Source organism: Oncorhynchus gorbuscha, linkage group LG03 (genome assembly GCF_021184085.1).
Source record: "Oncorhynchus gorbuscha isolate QuinsamMale2020 ecotype Even-year linkage group LG03, OgorEven_v1.0, whole genome shotgun sequence".
Lineage (NCBI taxonomy): Eukaryota > Metazoa > Chordata > Actinopteri > Salmoniformes > Salmonidae > Oncorhynchus > Oncorhynchus gorbuscha.
In genome coordinates this window covers 22,325,410-22,341,477 of record NC_060175.1, presented here as the reverse complement: position 1 = coordinate 22,341,477, position 16,068 = coordinate 22,325,410, and the positions used below count along the sequence as shown (strand labels likewise).

At 42.1% G+C, this 16,068-nt stretch overlaps 1 protein-coding gene across 14 annotated transcripts in view; it reads right to left on the bottom strand.

Annotated features, from left to right (window-relative positions):
* The window catches only part of LOC124028199 (voltage-dependent L-type calcium channel subunit alpha-1D-like), a 148,233-nt gene that overhangs the window by 31,394 nt on the left and 100,771 nt on the right, over positions 1 to 16,068 (bottom strand). For 10 of the 14 annotated variants that reach the window (XM_046340319.1, XM_046340327.1, XM_046340346.1 and 7 more), the window contains 7 exons: positions 12,826 to 12,878; positions 12,436 to 12,582; positions 11,800 to 12,001; positions 9,334 to 9,492; positions 8,223 to 8,333; positions 6,399 to 6,482; positions 998 to 1,030 (listed from right to left, as the gene is read on the bottom strand). In XM_046340319.1, coding sequence (XP_046196275.1) covers positions 998 to 1,030; positions 6,399 to 6,482; positions 8,223 to 8,333; positions 9,334 to 9,492; positions 11,800 to 12,001; positions 12,436 to 12,582; positions 12,826 to 12,878 — 789 coding nt within the window. The remainder of the gene's footprint in view (positions 1 to 997; positions 1,031 to 6,398; positions 6,483 to 8,222; positions 8,334 to 9,333; positions 9,493 to 11,799; positions 12,002 to 12,435; positions 12,583 to 12,825; positions 12,879 to 16,068) is intronic. The other 4 variants (XM_046340350.1, XM_046340357.1, XM_046340389.1 and 1 more) reach the window with 1 other exon arrangement.

Sequence of the window (16,068 nt, the reverse complement as noted above, 5' to 3'; positions counted from 1 at the left end):
GGTGATTTTACGTATCCTTGTGATTCATCTTTGATCAAGTTTGCATTATATTTCACATTAATCTAAGTATCATGTTATGGACATCAAGACACTTTCTGTTCAAACCAGACAAATCCTGGACTTGTTGCATCTACTAGGGCAGAGTTTCCCAACCATCTCCTCAGGGACCACCAACCATTTCATACATTTGTTGTAGCCCTGATGACGAGAACTTGGGGAAACAGCGGTGGGGTAAACTCTGTGGGAGGAGTTTAGAGTGACAGAGTGGGAGGAGTATTCCCATATGCAGTTTAGCTGGAGTGTATCTGCTATGTAACTGTATCTAAGAGGCTGGTGGTGAAGTTTTGCCAGGAGCCCTGCTACAGTACAGACAGACCTACAGGGAGGACGAGAGGGACAGGGTGCATGCTGTAGGAAAGAAAACCTTGCCATAACTTGACTGGACACATCAGCACAAGCATGGCACCCTCGGTCCAGAGTCACTGCATGCAGAGTCACAGTGGGACTGACCCCCCCAGAGAGGTCAGAGGTCATAGCAGAGGTCATGATCCCAACCCCATGGGGTCATCCATGGGTCACTGCCGCAGACAGAGGGCACATGGCACAGCAGAGACCATGCAGCGGTGGCAGCGATACAAACGTGAGGAGGAGCGGACAGAACCGCCCTCACCATGGGGATGCACTCCGCCACGTTTGAGTGACCGACACACTCTCTTTCAAAATAATAACCCCAAACCAAAAAAGTAAAATGAAGAGCAGAAAAACTCAAACAAAAAATACAACCAAAAAGAACAGTAAAGAAACCAAACCAAACCAATCTCAAAATGAAAACATAACTTTTTAATTGTATAAATTAAAAAGGCAAGGTTCTATAAAAGGCCATGTAGAAGACTAGAGAAGGTTATATAGATTGAAGACGATAAAATAAAGACCAACATAAACCAATGCAAGCCCAGAGAAGACAGGCAGGGCCCTGATTGGGGAAAGAGCATCTTACCCCCGACTCATCCAACTGAGGAGCCTCCGTAGGCTTTAAAATCAAAGACCTGTGTTAATGACTCACACATCGTTATCACAACCCTCAGGTCTCCCTTATACTTTAACACAATATTATCACCATGTTTAAGACGTATGCAGCATTAAAAACACAAATAACTACATATACTGTCACTATGCTTAAATTAAACTTACGTTAGGTTTAAGACTGACACTCAACATTGTCTCCACACTTGACATTTATAAACTGTTTTTGTAACATTGAAAGACCGACCGACTCACACCTAAATCACAACCCCTATGTAACATAACGGTGATGACACGCAGAACAGAATCTTAACACTGTAAATGTTTAAGACTGTCAGGCAACATACTGTGACGGTTAAGAACTTCTATGTGCTTACGTTGCATTTAAGACTGACATAGCAGTAAGACAATATAACACTTAAGTTAACATTTAAGACTGAAACACAACTTTATCACTCCCCCTGTGTAATGGGAATGACTGACATATATTATCGTAATGGTTTTAAATGGTTTAAACAGCAAGATGAAAAAGCTTGTGGCTCTACATATGGATAATGCTATAACAATGTTTCTGAAACATTATTTGACTGACACAGACTGTTATTATGATGCTTATGGACATGATGTTCCAAACATAATGTTAACATGACTATAACAGAGTTATTTTAGTGATAGTCCCATATATAACCCATTTATACCTGTCAACCGGTTATAATACTACAACCTCTTCTCCCCTCCTACTCATATAACGTCTTGTCCAAAGATGACTTTCAGATTACTTACATTCAGTTTTTCTACTTCAACATTTCACTTAAGGCGCTGGACATGCAGGGTAAAACTGTAAATCAAACACTGTCTTTTGCTAACTGACACTCTCGCTTTCTCCCACACACAAATCCACACAAACACAGATTTAGTAAAATATTACCTACAAAGGTAGTCAAAGGTGTTTTAACATATCATATTGTATCAGTCACAACTCTTAAAGGTCCAATGCAGCTGTTGTTTATCTCAATATCAAATCATTTCTGGGTAACAATTAAGTAACTTCATTAAAATGGTCAAAAAGAAACAACAACAGCTTCTTAGCAAAGGGCAATTTCTGAAGTGAGAATTTTGCTAGGGCTGTCTGGGAGTGGTCTATTAACTCATTTACAGCATGGTGATGTCACCATGGAAGGCCAAAACTCCATCCCACCAAAACAGGTTTTAATTTCAGGTACTTTGCAAACACCTCTGACACTAACATAATTTTCACAATTTCACAGTATTATTCCAACCTTATAGTGTGTAAATATATATAATACAAGGTTTTTGACTGCACTGGGTCTTTAAAATGCACCTATATGGGAAAACAGTATATTTTTCATCAAAACACAGCTGTGAAAACTGTGAAAGAAATTGTGAGAGAAACTATGAACCATTGTATGATTTCAGATGTATGATTTCACAGTAACAGTACAGGAAGAACACTGAGTGATGTCGTCAACAGTGGAAAGTATGAGTAGAGTAACTCCAGACAGACATGCCTTCAGTTCATTCATCTCCTACAGCGCAGTGGTTCACGCTGAACAACAGGAACGTTATGAGGTGCGGAATGAGCAATAAATCATAACACATGGAATAATAAAGCTTGAGGAGGTTCTTTAGCTAATCCTGGTCAACCAACAGCGTTTGATAGAGCATGCATTCAGCATCGCCATGTTGTTGCAGACAAGCACCGCACATATACACGCAAGTCAAGTTTTGATGATGAGGAGGAGGCGGCATTAGGAGCCATTAGTGGTATCTGTTAGCATCACACGCAGCAACCCCATGCATGTCGAGTCAGTCAGTGACCTGCATCAGAGCACCGCTAGGGGGCGCTCTCATCGTCCAGTGCAGGGAGAGAGGGGTTAAAGAGAGAGAGTGAGGGGAGGCAGGAGAGGAAGAGAGAGAGAGAGAGAGAGAGAGAGAGAGAGAGAGAGAGAGAGAGAGAGAGAGAGAGAGAGAGAGAGAGAGAGAGAGAGAGAGAGAGAGAGAGAGAGAGAGAGAGAGACAAAGATAGAATGTTTGGGGTAGAGAAAGGAAGAGAGGGGACGAAAGAAAGGGAGAGAGGGAATGAAAAAAGAGAGAAACAGAATATAGGAAGGAAGAGACAGCGGTGAGAAATATCAAGTGACTGAAATAGTTCAGAGAGAGAGCAAGAGAGAGAGAGAGAAAAGAAATGGCCATGCACCTGACTGAAGGCTACACACCTGGACCTTCTCTACACATGAGCTCCATTGTGAGCTTTAAGAGCTCACTACATAGGAAGACAGAACAGAAGACAGAGACAATCACTCACAGAGACATAAACACAAGATCAACAAAGAACCTCACAGTCAGCTACTGCATTGATTGAAGCACCATCAGTGTGATAGACATGACAGCCATGATAACTTCCATCACACCTGCTGATGGGCTGTAAGTACACTGGTTCTTACATGAGGCTCATACACTGATTGTAAATTAACATGAGTTTAGCCTGCTACTTTTAGTTCCATGTGCATCTATCTACATTGCCTGTGTTTGTGATTCAACTTTGACATTGATTGAAATTGATATTGACTGTGCTGCTTTAATTGTGTTGCTAAGCAGAAGCAGACCCTACACAAAGCTGTGGAAATAAATATAATGTAAAAGTATGTTTCTTAATCCCATATTAAATCACCTCTGTCGGTACATTCTATTTCTATGTGTAGCATTGTGCCCTAGCTTTGCTCTGAGCTCCAGGGCCATTCTGTCTGGAGGAGAAACAGATAAGAGGAGGTATGGCGAGAGAGGAGGGTCAAACTTCACAAAGGGTCACAAATGGTTAGTGAGCAAGTGGACGGGACTGACCGGTGCAGGGCCACGTGCCATCTGTGGGTTGATGGGAGGGGGGGGGGGGGGGCAGGACATGGGGAGGATGTTAGGGGGATGGGAACACCTGACACGTTCCCAGCATGCATCAGGAGAAGAGGTACACAGCCAAGTGATTGGGTAACAACAATGAGAAGCTATAATATAGCCACACATAAACATAAATCCTCGATCACAAGTTAAAACAGCCCAACTGAGTGGAGTTTCTGATCTAGTCTATGACAGACAGTGGGACAGAACAGCAGCATGCAAACCAACAGTCAATGAAAGATGAAATGGGCCTCGCAAGGTCCTCTGTCAAAGGCCTTGTGAAATCTACACCAAACCATCAAACAACACACATATAGAAGGTCTGACTTTAACACATAAACACACGGAAGGACGCGCGCACACACACCAACATGCATAAGTATCCAACATATGCATGTTAAACACAGGAAAAACACACCAGCTCTCACACAGACATTCATGCACTAACACATTCATATCCACATAAACTAGGAACAGACACTAACCCATTCATATCCACATAAACTAGGAAACAGACACTAACACATTCATATCCACATAAACTAGGAACAGACACTAACCCATTCATATCCACATAAACTAGGAACAGACACTAACACATTCATATCCACATAAACTAGGAACAGACACTAACACATTCATATCCACATAAACTAGGAACAGACACTAACACATTCATATCCACATAAACTAGGAACAGACACTAACCCATTCATATCCACATAAACTAGGAACAGACACAAACACATTCATATCCACATAAACTAGGAACAGACACTAACACATTCATATCCACATAAACTAGGAACAGACACTAACACATTCATATCTACATAAACTAGGAACAGACACTAACCCATTCATATCCACATAAACTAGGAACAGACACTAACCCATTCATATCTACATAAACTAGGAACAGGCACTAACACATTCATATCCACATAAACTAGGAACAGACACTGACACACTGACATATGGTGACTCCAGAGAAACAGCACTGCAGCTCAGAAAGTAGAGCACTCGGAGACATAGAGAGAGAGAGGGAAGAGGGGGAGAGAGTTGAGCAGTAAGGCTCTGCTACACTTCACCTATAAATAAGCACCTTTACTGAATCTACTCAATATTAAAAACAATGTACGTGTGTGTGTGTGTGTGTGTGTGTGTGTGTGTGTGTGTGTGTGTGTGTGTATGTGTGTGTTCATTGTCAGACGGTACAGTCTGGGATATGTATTGATTAAACACATTATTGACATTATGTATGAGCATTGCACAGTGCTGTATGTGACCTAAAAGAGTGCTACGTTAGTAACGTTATGTTAGTAGCAGTCATTTTAATAGAGCACTGTCCATCAAGGCCATGCAGAGAACAATGTTACAGCAGTAGTCTGTTACAGTAGCTGGAAGTAGCAGTCATCCAGCATTTTACTCTGTCTTGACACAATAACTATACCAGGCCAAGACTTAACTTGGGTTATCTGATTAACAGATGACTTTCTAGATTTCCTATAGCTTTTTTAATGACATTAATTCAGAACAATTCTTTGACCAAGACGATAAAACACTAGATGACTAATTGTATTGAGTTTCTTAATCCATTTACACTATAAATTGGGTCCCGAAGATAAAGTTGTTATGAAACAGATTAACACGCAAAACAGGGAGATGGATCATTGCCATACTTGCCTCTACAAGTTTCTATGGAAACAGAATGAACAAGAGGTATAAGGGTTAGAAAACCAAGCGGATACATAGCAACATCACACGGCTGTAACCCAACTATAGATCCCCATGGTTACAAAGCGTGGGACACCTCTATCGGGAAACGTCCATGTATATAGAGGCATCGTAACAGCTGTTCAAACAATAAAACATTTCATCATATCATACCATATAATACAATACCCCATTGTATAAGACCTGAGTAGCACAAAAACACTGAGCTTGGTAAAGGGGTTCATTTCAATAGTGACAGTACATTTTTCAGACAGGACAGTACAAGACAAGAATCACAAGCCAACTGAAGCCTTACAGACATAGCCAATGGATATATGACCTAAACATATGTTATCAAACAATGACAAAAGCCAATAGGATCTATTCTACAGATGATTATTTGTAGACATATATACAGTACATTTCCTAATCATCTATAGTGATTTGAGTGTTCATTTTACTGTGGGCATTACTGTAAATTAGGAGCAGCAGAATTGTAGTACCAACTAGCTAACATGGGGGCACTGTGGGCCTAATGTAAAATAATATAATTCATGAGGGGAGAGGGAGAGTGATATGAGGAAGATGCTTGGATTTACTCTCTCAGTCTAATGTTCACTGAATGTAAGCACAAGCACCTTCCTCAATCTCAGAACACACTTGGGAATAATGGTGGTGCTACTGTCAATTCTGGCGTTATAGTAAGGCTTCAGTTCCACGAGAGAGGCAGAAAAGGCAGTACTTACATTCACTTCAGTGATAGCAATATCAACGACGCTACCAACTACAATTAAGGCATCAAATGTGTTCCACGCGTCAGTGAAATAGTGCTGTTAACGGAAGCCACAGCACACAAGGGGAAGAGAGGGGGATGAAAAAGAAAAGAGAGAAAACAGAAAAGAGGACAGAGGCAATAATGTTATTGTGAATGAGAGAGAGAGAGAGAGAGAGAGAGAGAGAGAGAGAGAGAGAGAGAGAGAGAGAGAGAGAGAGAGAGAGAGAGAGAGAGAGAGAGAGAGAGAGAGAGAGAGAGAGAGAGAGAGAGAGAGAGAGAGAGAGAGAGAGAGAGAGAGAGAGAGAGAGAGAGAGAGAAAATGAGAAGAGGATAAGTGTGAATAGGATTGTGTAGGGAGGCAGCAGGTAGGGCCAGAGAAGGAGAGAAAAAAGACAAATAGAAGAGTAGCCATTAAGACCTGAGTAATCAATAACAGAGAGACTGAGTAGGCCCTTTGGTAGCAGAGGAGCTGAAGTCAGCAGACACAGCAGGCCATATAACCAAAGACCAGCGGGTGCATTCAGTGAGGTAAAACATCCAGCATGTCGCAGATAGAAATGTAACAAATAAAGCTAATGCCAATTGCCTATTCTATCTGACAGTCATATCTGTTCTACACAATAGTTTTCTATCTAAACGTTCTGTAACGGTACACCCTCTTGAACACACCCCAGAACATAGATACATAGAGGGAGGACAGATGACCACGGACAGATCAGACGGGACAGATCAGGGGCGGGGCCAAAGAGGGTTGGGTGGGGCTTACTTACATCAATCTCACTAAGCACAATGTCTACTATGCTGCCCATCACCACCAGGGCGTCGAACACATTCCAGGCGTCCCCAAAATACCCCTGAGTGAGGTCAGGGGAGTAGGCAGTGGTTAGGTGGTGAGGTTAATACTGTGTCATTTCAGTTACTTTCAAATGTTATCTGCATGCTCAATGCATTTATTCCACTGTACAACTTTATTGTAAATGACCGTATGCAATAAAACATGTTGATAGAATTACTGAACTGTAAATGTTAAGGTATTAGAAAGTTAGCTAGGTCACTAGTGGGTGAGAGTCACAAAGAGACAGAGAGAGAGACAGCGAGAGAGAGAGAGATACAGAGACACACAGAGAGAGAGAGAGAGAGAGAGACAGAGAGACAGAGAGAAAGTTGGAGAGAGACATTGAGAGTCAGAGAGAGAGAGAGACAGTGAAAGAGACAGAAAGAGAGAGAGAGATACAGAGAATGAGAGAGAGAGAAAGAGAGAGAGAGAGAGTCAGAGAGAGAGAGAGACAGTGAAAGAGACAGAAAGAGAGAGAGAGATACAGAGAATGAGAGAGAGAGAGAGAGAGAGAGAGAGAGAGAGAGAGAGAGAGAGAGAGAGAGAGAGAGAGAGAGAGAGAGAGAGTCCTGTCTCTAGGCACTGCACCACACCACTCAGTCTCTTACTGGGTCCCTGTCCTTCTTCTCAACACAAAGCTGTGTGTAGGCCACCAGGTACAGTAGGGGGTAGGGAGGAGCAGGAAGGGGTAGGGCAGAGCAGGAAGGGGTAGGGCAGGGTGTAAACAAGTCAACAACCAACAAATGAAGGTACTGTACACACAATGACCAAAGACACCTACAAACATAACATCCACAGACAATACACCCACAAAATAGACAAATGGGGATTTATGTGAGACGGGAGATGCACGACTATGTATGTGTGTGTGTGTCCGTCTGGCTGTCCATCTGTGTGCACACATGCATGCATTTGTGTGTGCGTGTGTCTGCAGGTGTGTGTTTGTGTGTGTGTCCTTACCCGAGGTTTGAAGGCGATGAGTTTGAGCACCATCTCTGCAGTGAAAACAGCAGTGAAGACCATGTTGAGGATGTCCATCACATAGTTAAATGTTGCAGACTGGCCATAGTGCTACAGGAGAGGGAGATAGATGGAGAGATGGAGAGGTAGATAGAGAGAGAGACGGAGAGCGAGATAGAGAGCGAGATAGAGATAGATGGAGAGATGGAGACGGAGAAAGAGATGGAGAGCGAGATAGAGATAGATAGAGATAGATGGAGAGATGGAGATGGAGAGAGAGATAGATGGAGATGGAGAGCGAGATAGAGATAGATGGAGAGATGGAGACGGAGAGAGAGATGGAGAGGGAGATAGAGATAGATGGAGAGATGGAGACGGAGAGAGAGATGGAGAGAGAGATAGATGGAGAGATGGAGACGGAGAGAGAGATGGAGAGCGAGATAGAGATAGATAGAGATAGATGGAGAGATGGAGATGGAGAGAGAGATAGATGGAGACGGAGAGAGAGATGGAGAGCGAGATAGAGATAGATGGAGAGATGGAGACGCAGAGAGAGAGAGATGGAGAGGGAGATAGAGATAGATGGAGAGATGGAGACGGAGAGAGAGATGGAGAGCGAGATAGAGATAGATAGAGAGATGGAGAGGTGGAGACGGAGAGAGAGATGGAGAGCGAGATAGAGATAGATGGAGAGATGGAGACGGAGAGAGAGAGAGATGGAGAGCGAGATAGAGATAGATAGAGATAGATGGAGATGGAGAGAGAGATAGATGGAGAGATGGAGACGGAGAGAGAGATGGAGAGCGAGATAGAGATAGATAGAGAGATGGAGACGGAGAGAGAGATGGAGAGTGAGATAGAGATAGATGGAGAGATGAGATGGAGAGCGAGATAGAGATAGATAGAGAGATGGAGACGGAGAGAGAGATGCAGAGCGAGATAGAGATAGATGGAGAGATGGAGACGGAGAGAGAGATGGAGAGCGAGATAGAACAATAGAGGGAGGGAAGGAGAACAATCATGTTTTTTTATTTCTAATAACCGGAGTATAATAACAAATGTTACGACAAGACTACGGCCTCTGAATGGGTTGGGTTGAGCTTCTTCTTACCTGCACAGCCAGGCAGAGTGTGTTGAGCATGATGAGGACGAACATGATGTACTCAAACCCTGTGGAGTTGACCACGTACCAGAACTTATACTGGTAGGGGTTCTTAGGGATGTACCTCCTCAACGGACGGGCCTTCAGGGCATACTCCACACACTGCCGCTGTAGAGAGAACCCACACAGTTATTCATTGCATACCTGTACACACAGTATAGTATACACCAAGATTTCCGTTAGCTGGTAATAACCGGCTTTTGGCCAATAAACATTTTGATAAGCCGCTAAATAAAATAACCAAGAAGACTCGAGGCTGTAATCGCTAACAAAGGTGCTTCAACAAAGTACTGAGTAAAGTGTCTGAATACTAATGTAAATAAGGTAGTTCTGTTTTTAAAAAATTTGATATATATTTTATAGAAAAACCTGTTTTCCCTTTGTCATTATGGGTTATTATATGTAGATTAAAAATAATTTAATCCATTTTAGAATAAGGCTGTAACGTAACAAAATGTGGACAAAGTGAAGCAACACTTTCCGAATGCACTGTATAATTTTGTGGAATTAAACTGGCTCGTGTGTACAGTATATTTGTTATGTATCTTATTTATCACATTCGTACAGCATACAGATATAGATGAGCGGAAAATCTGTCAGGCAGTGTGAGAGCTGCTGCTACAGCATCTCAAACAGCAAATGCATTGGTAATGGAAGGCAGGCTTCATACAACAGTACATATAATGAGGCATGTCTTACCTTTCTTCAAAGTAGCCTGGACAAAATCAGACCATATCCGTGGAGGCAATTATTTTATATAATCTTTCTTTCATTGTCCAGTACACAAAGGCACAGCCCTAGTCATATTAACAACCCATGCTAGTTGTTGCATATTTCATCTCCCCTCTTTCTAAATTTCAAACAGATATTTTTATCTCTGTCACATGAAAGCGCTCGCAGGTGCGTTTTGACAACAGTGTTTTCCCATGAATTGCATTATGGAACAAACATTCGCGCCTAGCCTACTGCCTTGTGCACATTGCTGCTCTCATAATGTGAAGAAATAATCGTTTATCAAAGTTTTAAGCTAAACGTTCTGATCTGTTGCATCAGACTCATTGCTTTAAAAAAAAAATATGTTTGTATCCTAGGCCTACTGGTTGTATGAATTTGGGATCTATCATCACAGTTGTCCCAGAGTCTGTTTGGAATAGACTATTTCTTTCTCTCCAAGCTGATCAATAAAATAGGACAACTTTTCTACTATGAGGGATAATAGATTGACATAGGCTAGTGATTTTGCTGTTTGTTACTCGTCTTGTCGGCTGTTAGAAGAGTTATTCTAACATGTTCAAAGTGAGCATCAGAATTCGGTAAGAAGGACCGGATATCATTGCATCCTCTGTTAATATGAAAGACTATAATCTGAATGTGATTTCTGTCACTCTGACCAGTCATAATCAGGTTACGCACCCAACGCATATGTGTCCGGTACATTTATCAAATGTCAGGTACATTTAAATGCTGCTGGTCAAATGTCTGTAGGCACATTTTCCTAATGGAAACCCTGGTATACACACAAACTGCATAGCAACACACTGAGAACCTTAGTGTGGGGAAGTCGTTGCCTCTCCTTGTTCGGGCGGTGCTCGGCGTTCGACCTCACCGGTCTTCTAGCCATCATTGATCCATTTTTCATTTTCCATCGGTTTTGTCTTGTCTTCCCACACACCTGTTTTCAATCCCATTCATTACCTGTTGTGTATTTAACCCTCTGTTTCCTCTCATGTCTTTGTCAGAGATTGTTTAATTGTTAGTGTTGTCATTTTGTTGTTGGTGCGCGACGGGTCCTCGTACCCATGTTTTTTCATGTCTGTACGTTTTAGTGTTATGGAGCATGTTCTGTTGACATTTATTAAAAGACTCCATTTACACTTCATTTTGACTCTCCTGCGCCTGACTTCCCTGCCACCTATACACACGACGCTGACAGATGAGCAGACTACACATGTAGTTCCACAAAACTCATAAACACACATAAACACCACATGAACACACACGTACAGATGCACACGCATAATCAGTTCCACATAATCAAATCATGTGCTAGCTAACTTGGTTTGGTCTGCTACTATCAAACCCATATAATAACTATTGTTACCTGTTCCAAAGTCATGGGTCCTACTAGGTTCTGCTAAGCAGAGGCAGTGTTGGAGGAGTGAACGTTAGACACAGTAATTTCACTCTACAGATACAGGACCCCCAACTCCATTCACACACACACACACACACACACACACACACACACACACACACACACACACACACACACACACACACACACACACACACACACACACACACACACACACACACACACACACACACACACACACACACACACACACACACACACACACACACACACACACACACGTTTTGTTCTTCTAAACACACACACACACATGAACTGACCTGGTTCTTATCAAGCTCACAGTTCTTGTATTCTTTCTCTCCTTGCTCCTGGAAGGTGACGATGACGAAGCCGACGAAGATGTTCATCATGAAGAAAGCGATGATGATGATGTAGATGATGAAGAAGATGGAGATCTCGATGCGGTAGTTGTAGATGGGACCCAGGTTCTCTCTGTTAGAGTCTATGGCCTTGTAGAGCAACCTGAGAGAGAGAGAGAGAGAGAGAGAGAGAGAGAGAGAGAGAGAGAGAGAGAGAGAGAGAGAGAGAGAGAGAGAGAGAGAGAGAGAGATAGGAGAGACAGAAAGGAGAAAGATAGAGAGAGATAGGAGAGACAGAGAGAGGAGAGAGAGAAATAGGAGAGAGAGAGATAGGAGAGACAGAGAGAGGAGAGAGAGAGAGCGAGAGAGAGGGAGAGAAGAGAGAGACAGGAGAGACAGCAGAGAGAGAGATAGGAGAGAGAGGGAGAGAGAAAGAGAGACATTTTTTTTATTGTTATTTTTTATACACAAAAATATGAAAGTGTTTAATATTGTATTTGAGTATATAATATGAGAGTGTTTAATATTGTATTTGAGTATATAATATGAGAGTGTTTAATATTGTATTTGAGTATATAATATGAGAGTGTGTCTTACGAAGGCCAGCCCTCGAAGGTAGACACGGTGAAAAGAGCCATCATGGCCATCAGCACGTTGTCAAAGTTGAACTCGCTGTTGTGCCACACTCTCTTTTGGATGGCCGGCTGGTTCACGTCCCCGTCCTTAAAATGGATGTAGGTGCCTCTGGGAGGTTAGAGGTCACAGGAGTTAGAGGTCAGGATTTAGGTTTAGGCCTATGATGTACAATATATAAACAATATGAATATTGCTGAAGTTGTGAATATGTATGTCTATGGGCAACATGCTCAAATCAAAGATACTAAAGAACACATACTGTAGAGTAAATGGAAGAATTTATGGTACAATATGACGGGTGTCAGTTTACTATGTAGCTATAGATGGACAAATGTATCAAAAGCAACTGACTTGCATTCGTCTGGGCTGGACTTTGCTTCGTCTGTACATCGGTAAAACTTCCCCTGTGAAGCAAACATTCACATCTTCCTTGTCTGGGAGTGTCTACACACAAGGGTCTAATTCATTAGGACACACCATAGCAAAATGTTTAGCAAGGGAAAACAAAAACAAGCATTTCATATTGGATAGGTTTCAGTGTTCCTCCCTGTTTCAGTCAGTTTTCTTCCAAATTGGTGTTACAGTGCTGACAGTAGTGTTATAGTACTGATCTTAGAATCAGTGTTACAGCGCTGACAGTGCTCTTACAGTAGTGTTATAGTACTGATCTTAGAATCAGTGTTACAGCGCTGACAGTGCTCTTACAGTAGTGTTATAGTACTGATCTTAGAACCAGTGTTACAGCGCTGACAGTGCTGTTACGGTAGTGATATAGTACTGATTGTAGAACCAGTGTTACAGCGTTGACAGTGCTGTTACAATAGTGTTATAGTACTGATCTTAGAACTAGTATTACAGCGCTGACAGTACTGTTACAGTAGTGTTATAGTAATGATCTTAGAACCAGTCTTACAGTGCTGTTACGGTAGTGATATAGGACTGATCTTAGAACCAGGGTTTCAGTGCTGACAGTGCTGTTACGGTAGTGATATAGTACTGATCGTAGAACCAGTGTTACGGCGCTGACAGTGCCGTTACAGTAGTTATAGTACTGATCTTAGAACCAGTGTTACAGTGCTGACAGTGCTGTTACGGTAGTAATATAGTACTGATCGTAGAACCTTTGTTACAGCGCTGACAGTGCTGTTACGGTAGTGTTATAGTACTGATCTTAGAACCAGTGTTACAGTGCTGACAGTGCTGTTACGGTAGTGTTATAGTACTGATCTTAGAACCAGTGTTACAGTGCTGACAGTGCTGTTACTGTAGTGTTATAGTACTGATCTTAGAACCAGTGTTACAGTGCTGTTACGGTAGTGATATAGTGCTGATCTTAGAACCAGTGTTACAGCGCCGACAGTGCTGTTACGGTACTGTTATAGTACTGATCTTAGAAACAGTGTTACAGTGCTGACAGTGCTGTTACGGTAGTGTTATAGTACTGATCTTAGAACCAGTGTTACAGTGCTGACAGTGCTGTTACAATAGTGTTATAGTACTGATCTTAGAACCAGTGTTACAGCGCTGACAGTGCTGTTACAGTAGTGTTATAGTACTGATCTTAGAACCAGTGTTACAGTGCTGTTACGGTAGTGATATAGTACTAATCTTAGAACCAGTGTTACAGCGCTGACAGTGCTGTTACAGTAGTGTTATAGTACTGATCTTTGAACCAGTGTTACAGTGCTGTTACGGTAGTGATATAGTACTAATCTTAGAACCAGTGTTATGGCGCTGACAGTGCTGTTACAGTAGTGTTATAGTACTGATCTTAGAACCAGGGTTTCAGTGCTGACAGTGCTGTTACGGTAGTGATATAGTACTGATCGTAGAACCAGTGTTACAGCGCTGACAGTGCTGTTACAGTAGTGTTATAGTACTGATCTTAGAACCAGTGTTACAGCGCTGACAGTGCTGTTACAGTAGTGTTATAGTACTGATCTTAGAACCAGGGTTTCAGCGCTGACAGTGCTGTTACGGTAGTGATATAGGACTGATCTTAGAACCAGTGTTACGGCGCTGACAGTGCTGTTACAGTAGTGTTATAGTACTGATCTTAGAAACAGTGTTACAGTGCTGACAGTGCTGTTACGGTAGTGTTATAGTACTGATCTTAGAACCAGTGTTACAGTGCTGACAGTGCTGTTACAATAGTGTTATAGTACTGATCTTAGAACCAGTGTTACAGCGCTGACAGTGCTGTTACGGTAGTGTTATAGTACTGATCTTAGAACCAGTGTTACAGTGCTGTTACAATAGTGTTATAGTACTGATCTTAGAACCAGTGTTACAGCGCTGACAGTGCTGTTACGGTAGTGTTATAGTACTGATCTTAGAACCAGTGTTACAGTGCTGACAGTGCTGTTATGGTAGTGTTATAGTACTGATCTTAGAACCAGTGTTACAGCGCTGACAGTGCTGTTACAGTAGTGTTATAGTACTGATCTTAGAACCAGGGTTTCAGCGCTGACAGTGCTGTTACGGTAGTGATATAGTACTGATCGTAGAACCAGTGTTTACAGCGCTGACAGTGCTGTTACAGTAGTGTTATAGTAATGATCTTAGAACCAGTCTTACAGTGCTGTTACGGTAGTGATATAGGACTGATCTTAGAACCAGTGTTATGGCGCTGACAGTGCTGTTACGGTAGTGTTATAGTACTGATCTTAGAACCCGTGTTACAGCACTGACAGTGCTGTTACAATAGTGTTATAGTACTGATCTTAGAACCAGTGTTACAGTGCTGACAGTGCTGTTACAGTAGTGTTATAGTACTGATCTTAGAAACCAGTGCTGACAGTGCTGTTACGGTAGTGTTATAGTACTGATCTTAGAACCAGGGTTTCAGTGCTGACAGTGCTGTTACGGTAGTGATATAGTACTGATCGTAGAACCAGTGTTACAGCGCTGACAGTGCTGTTACAGTAGTGTTATAGTACTGATCTTAGAACCAGTGTTACAGCGCTGACAGTGCTGTTACAGTAGTGTTATAGTACTGATCTTAGAACCAGTGTTACAGTGCTGTTACGGTAGTGATATAGTACTAATCTTAGAACCAGTGTTACAGCGCTGACAGTGCTGTTACAGTAGTGTTATAGTACTGATCTTAGAACCAGTGTTACAGCGCTGACAGTGCTGTTACGGTAGTAATATAGTACTGATCGTAGAACCTTTGTTACAGCGCTGACAGTGCTGTTACGGTAGTGTTATAGTACTGATCTTAGAACCAGTGTTACAGTGCTGACAGTGCTGTTACGGTAGTGTTATAGTACTGATCTTAGAACCAGTGTTACAGTGCTGACAGTGCTGTTACAGTAGTGTTATAGTACTGATCTTAGAACCAGTGTTACAGTGCTGTTACGGTAGTGATATAGTACTAATCTTAGAACCAGTGTTACAGCACTGACAGTGCTGTTACAGTAGTGTTATAGTACTGATCTTAGAACCAGTGTTACAGTGCTGTTACGGTAGTGATATAGTGCTGATCTTAGAACCAGTGTTACAGCGCCGACAGTGCTGTTACGGTAGTGTTATAGTACTGATCTTAGAACCAGTGTTACAGTGCTGACAGTGCTGTTACAATAGTGTTATAGT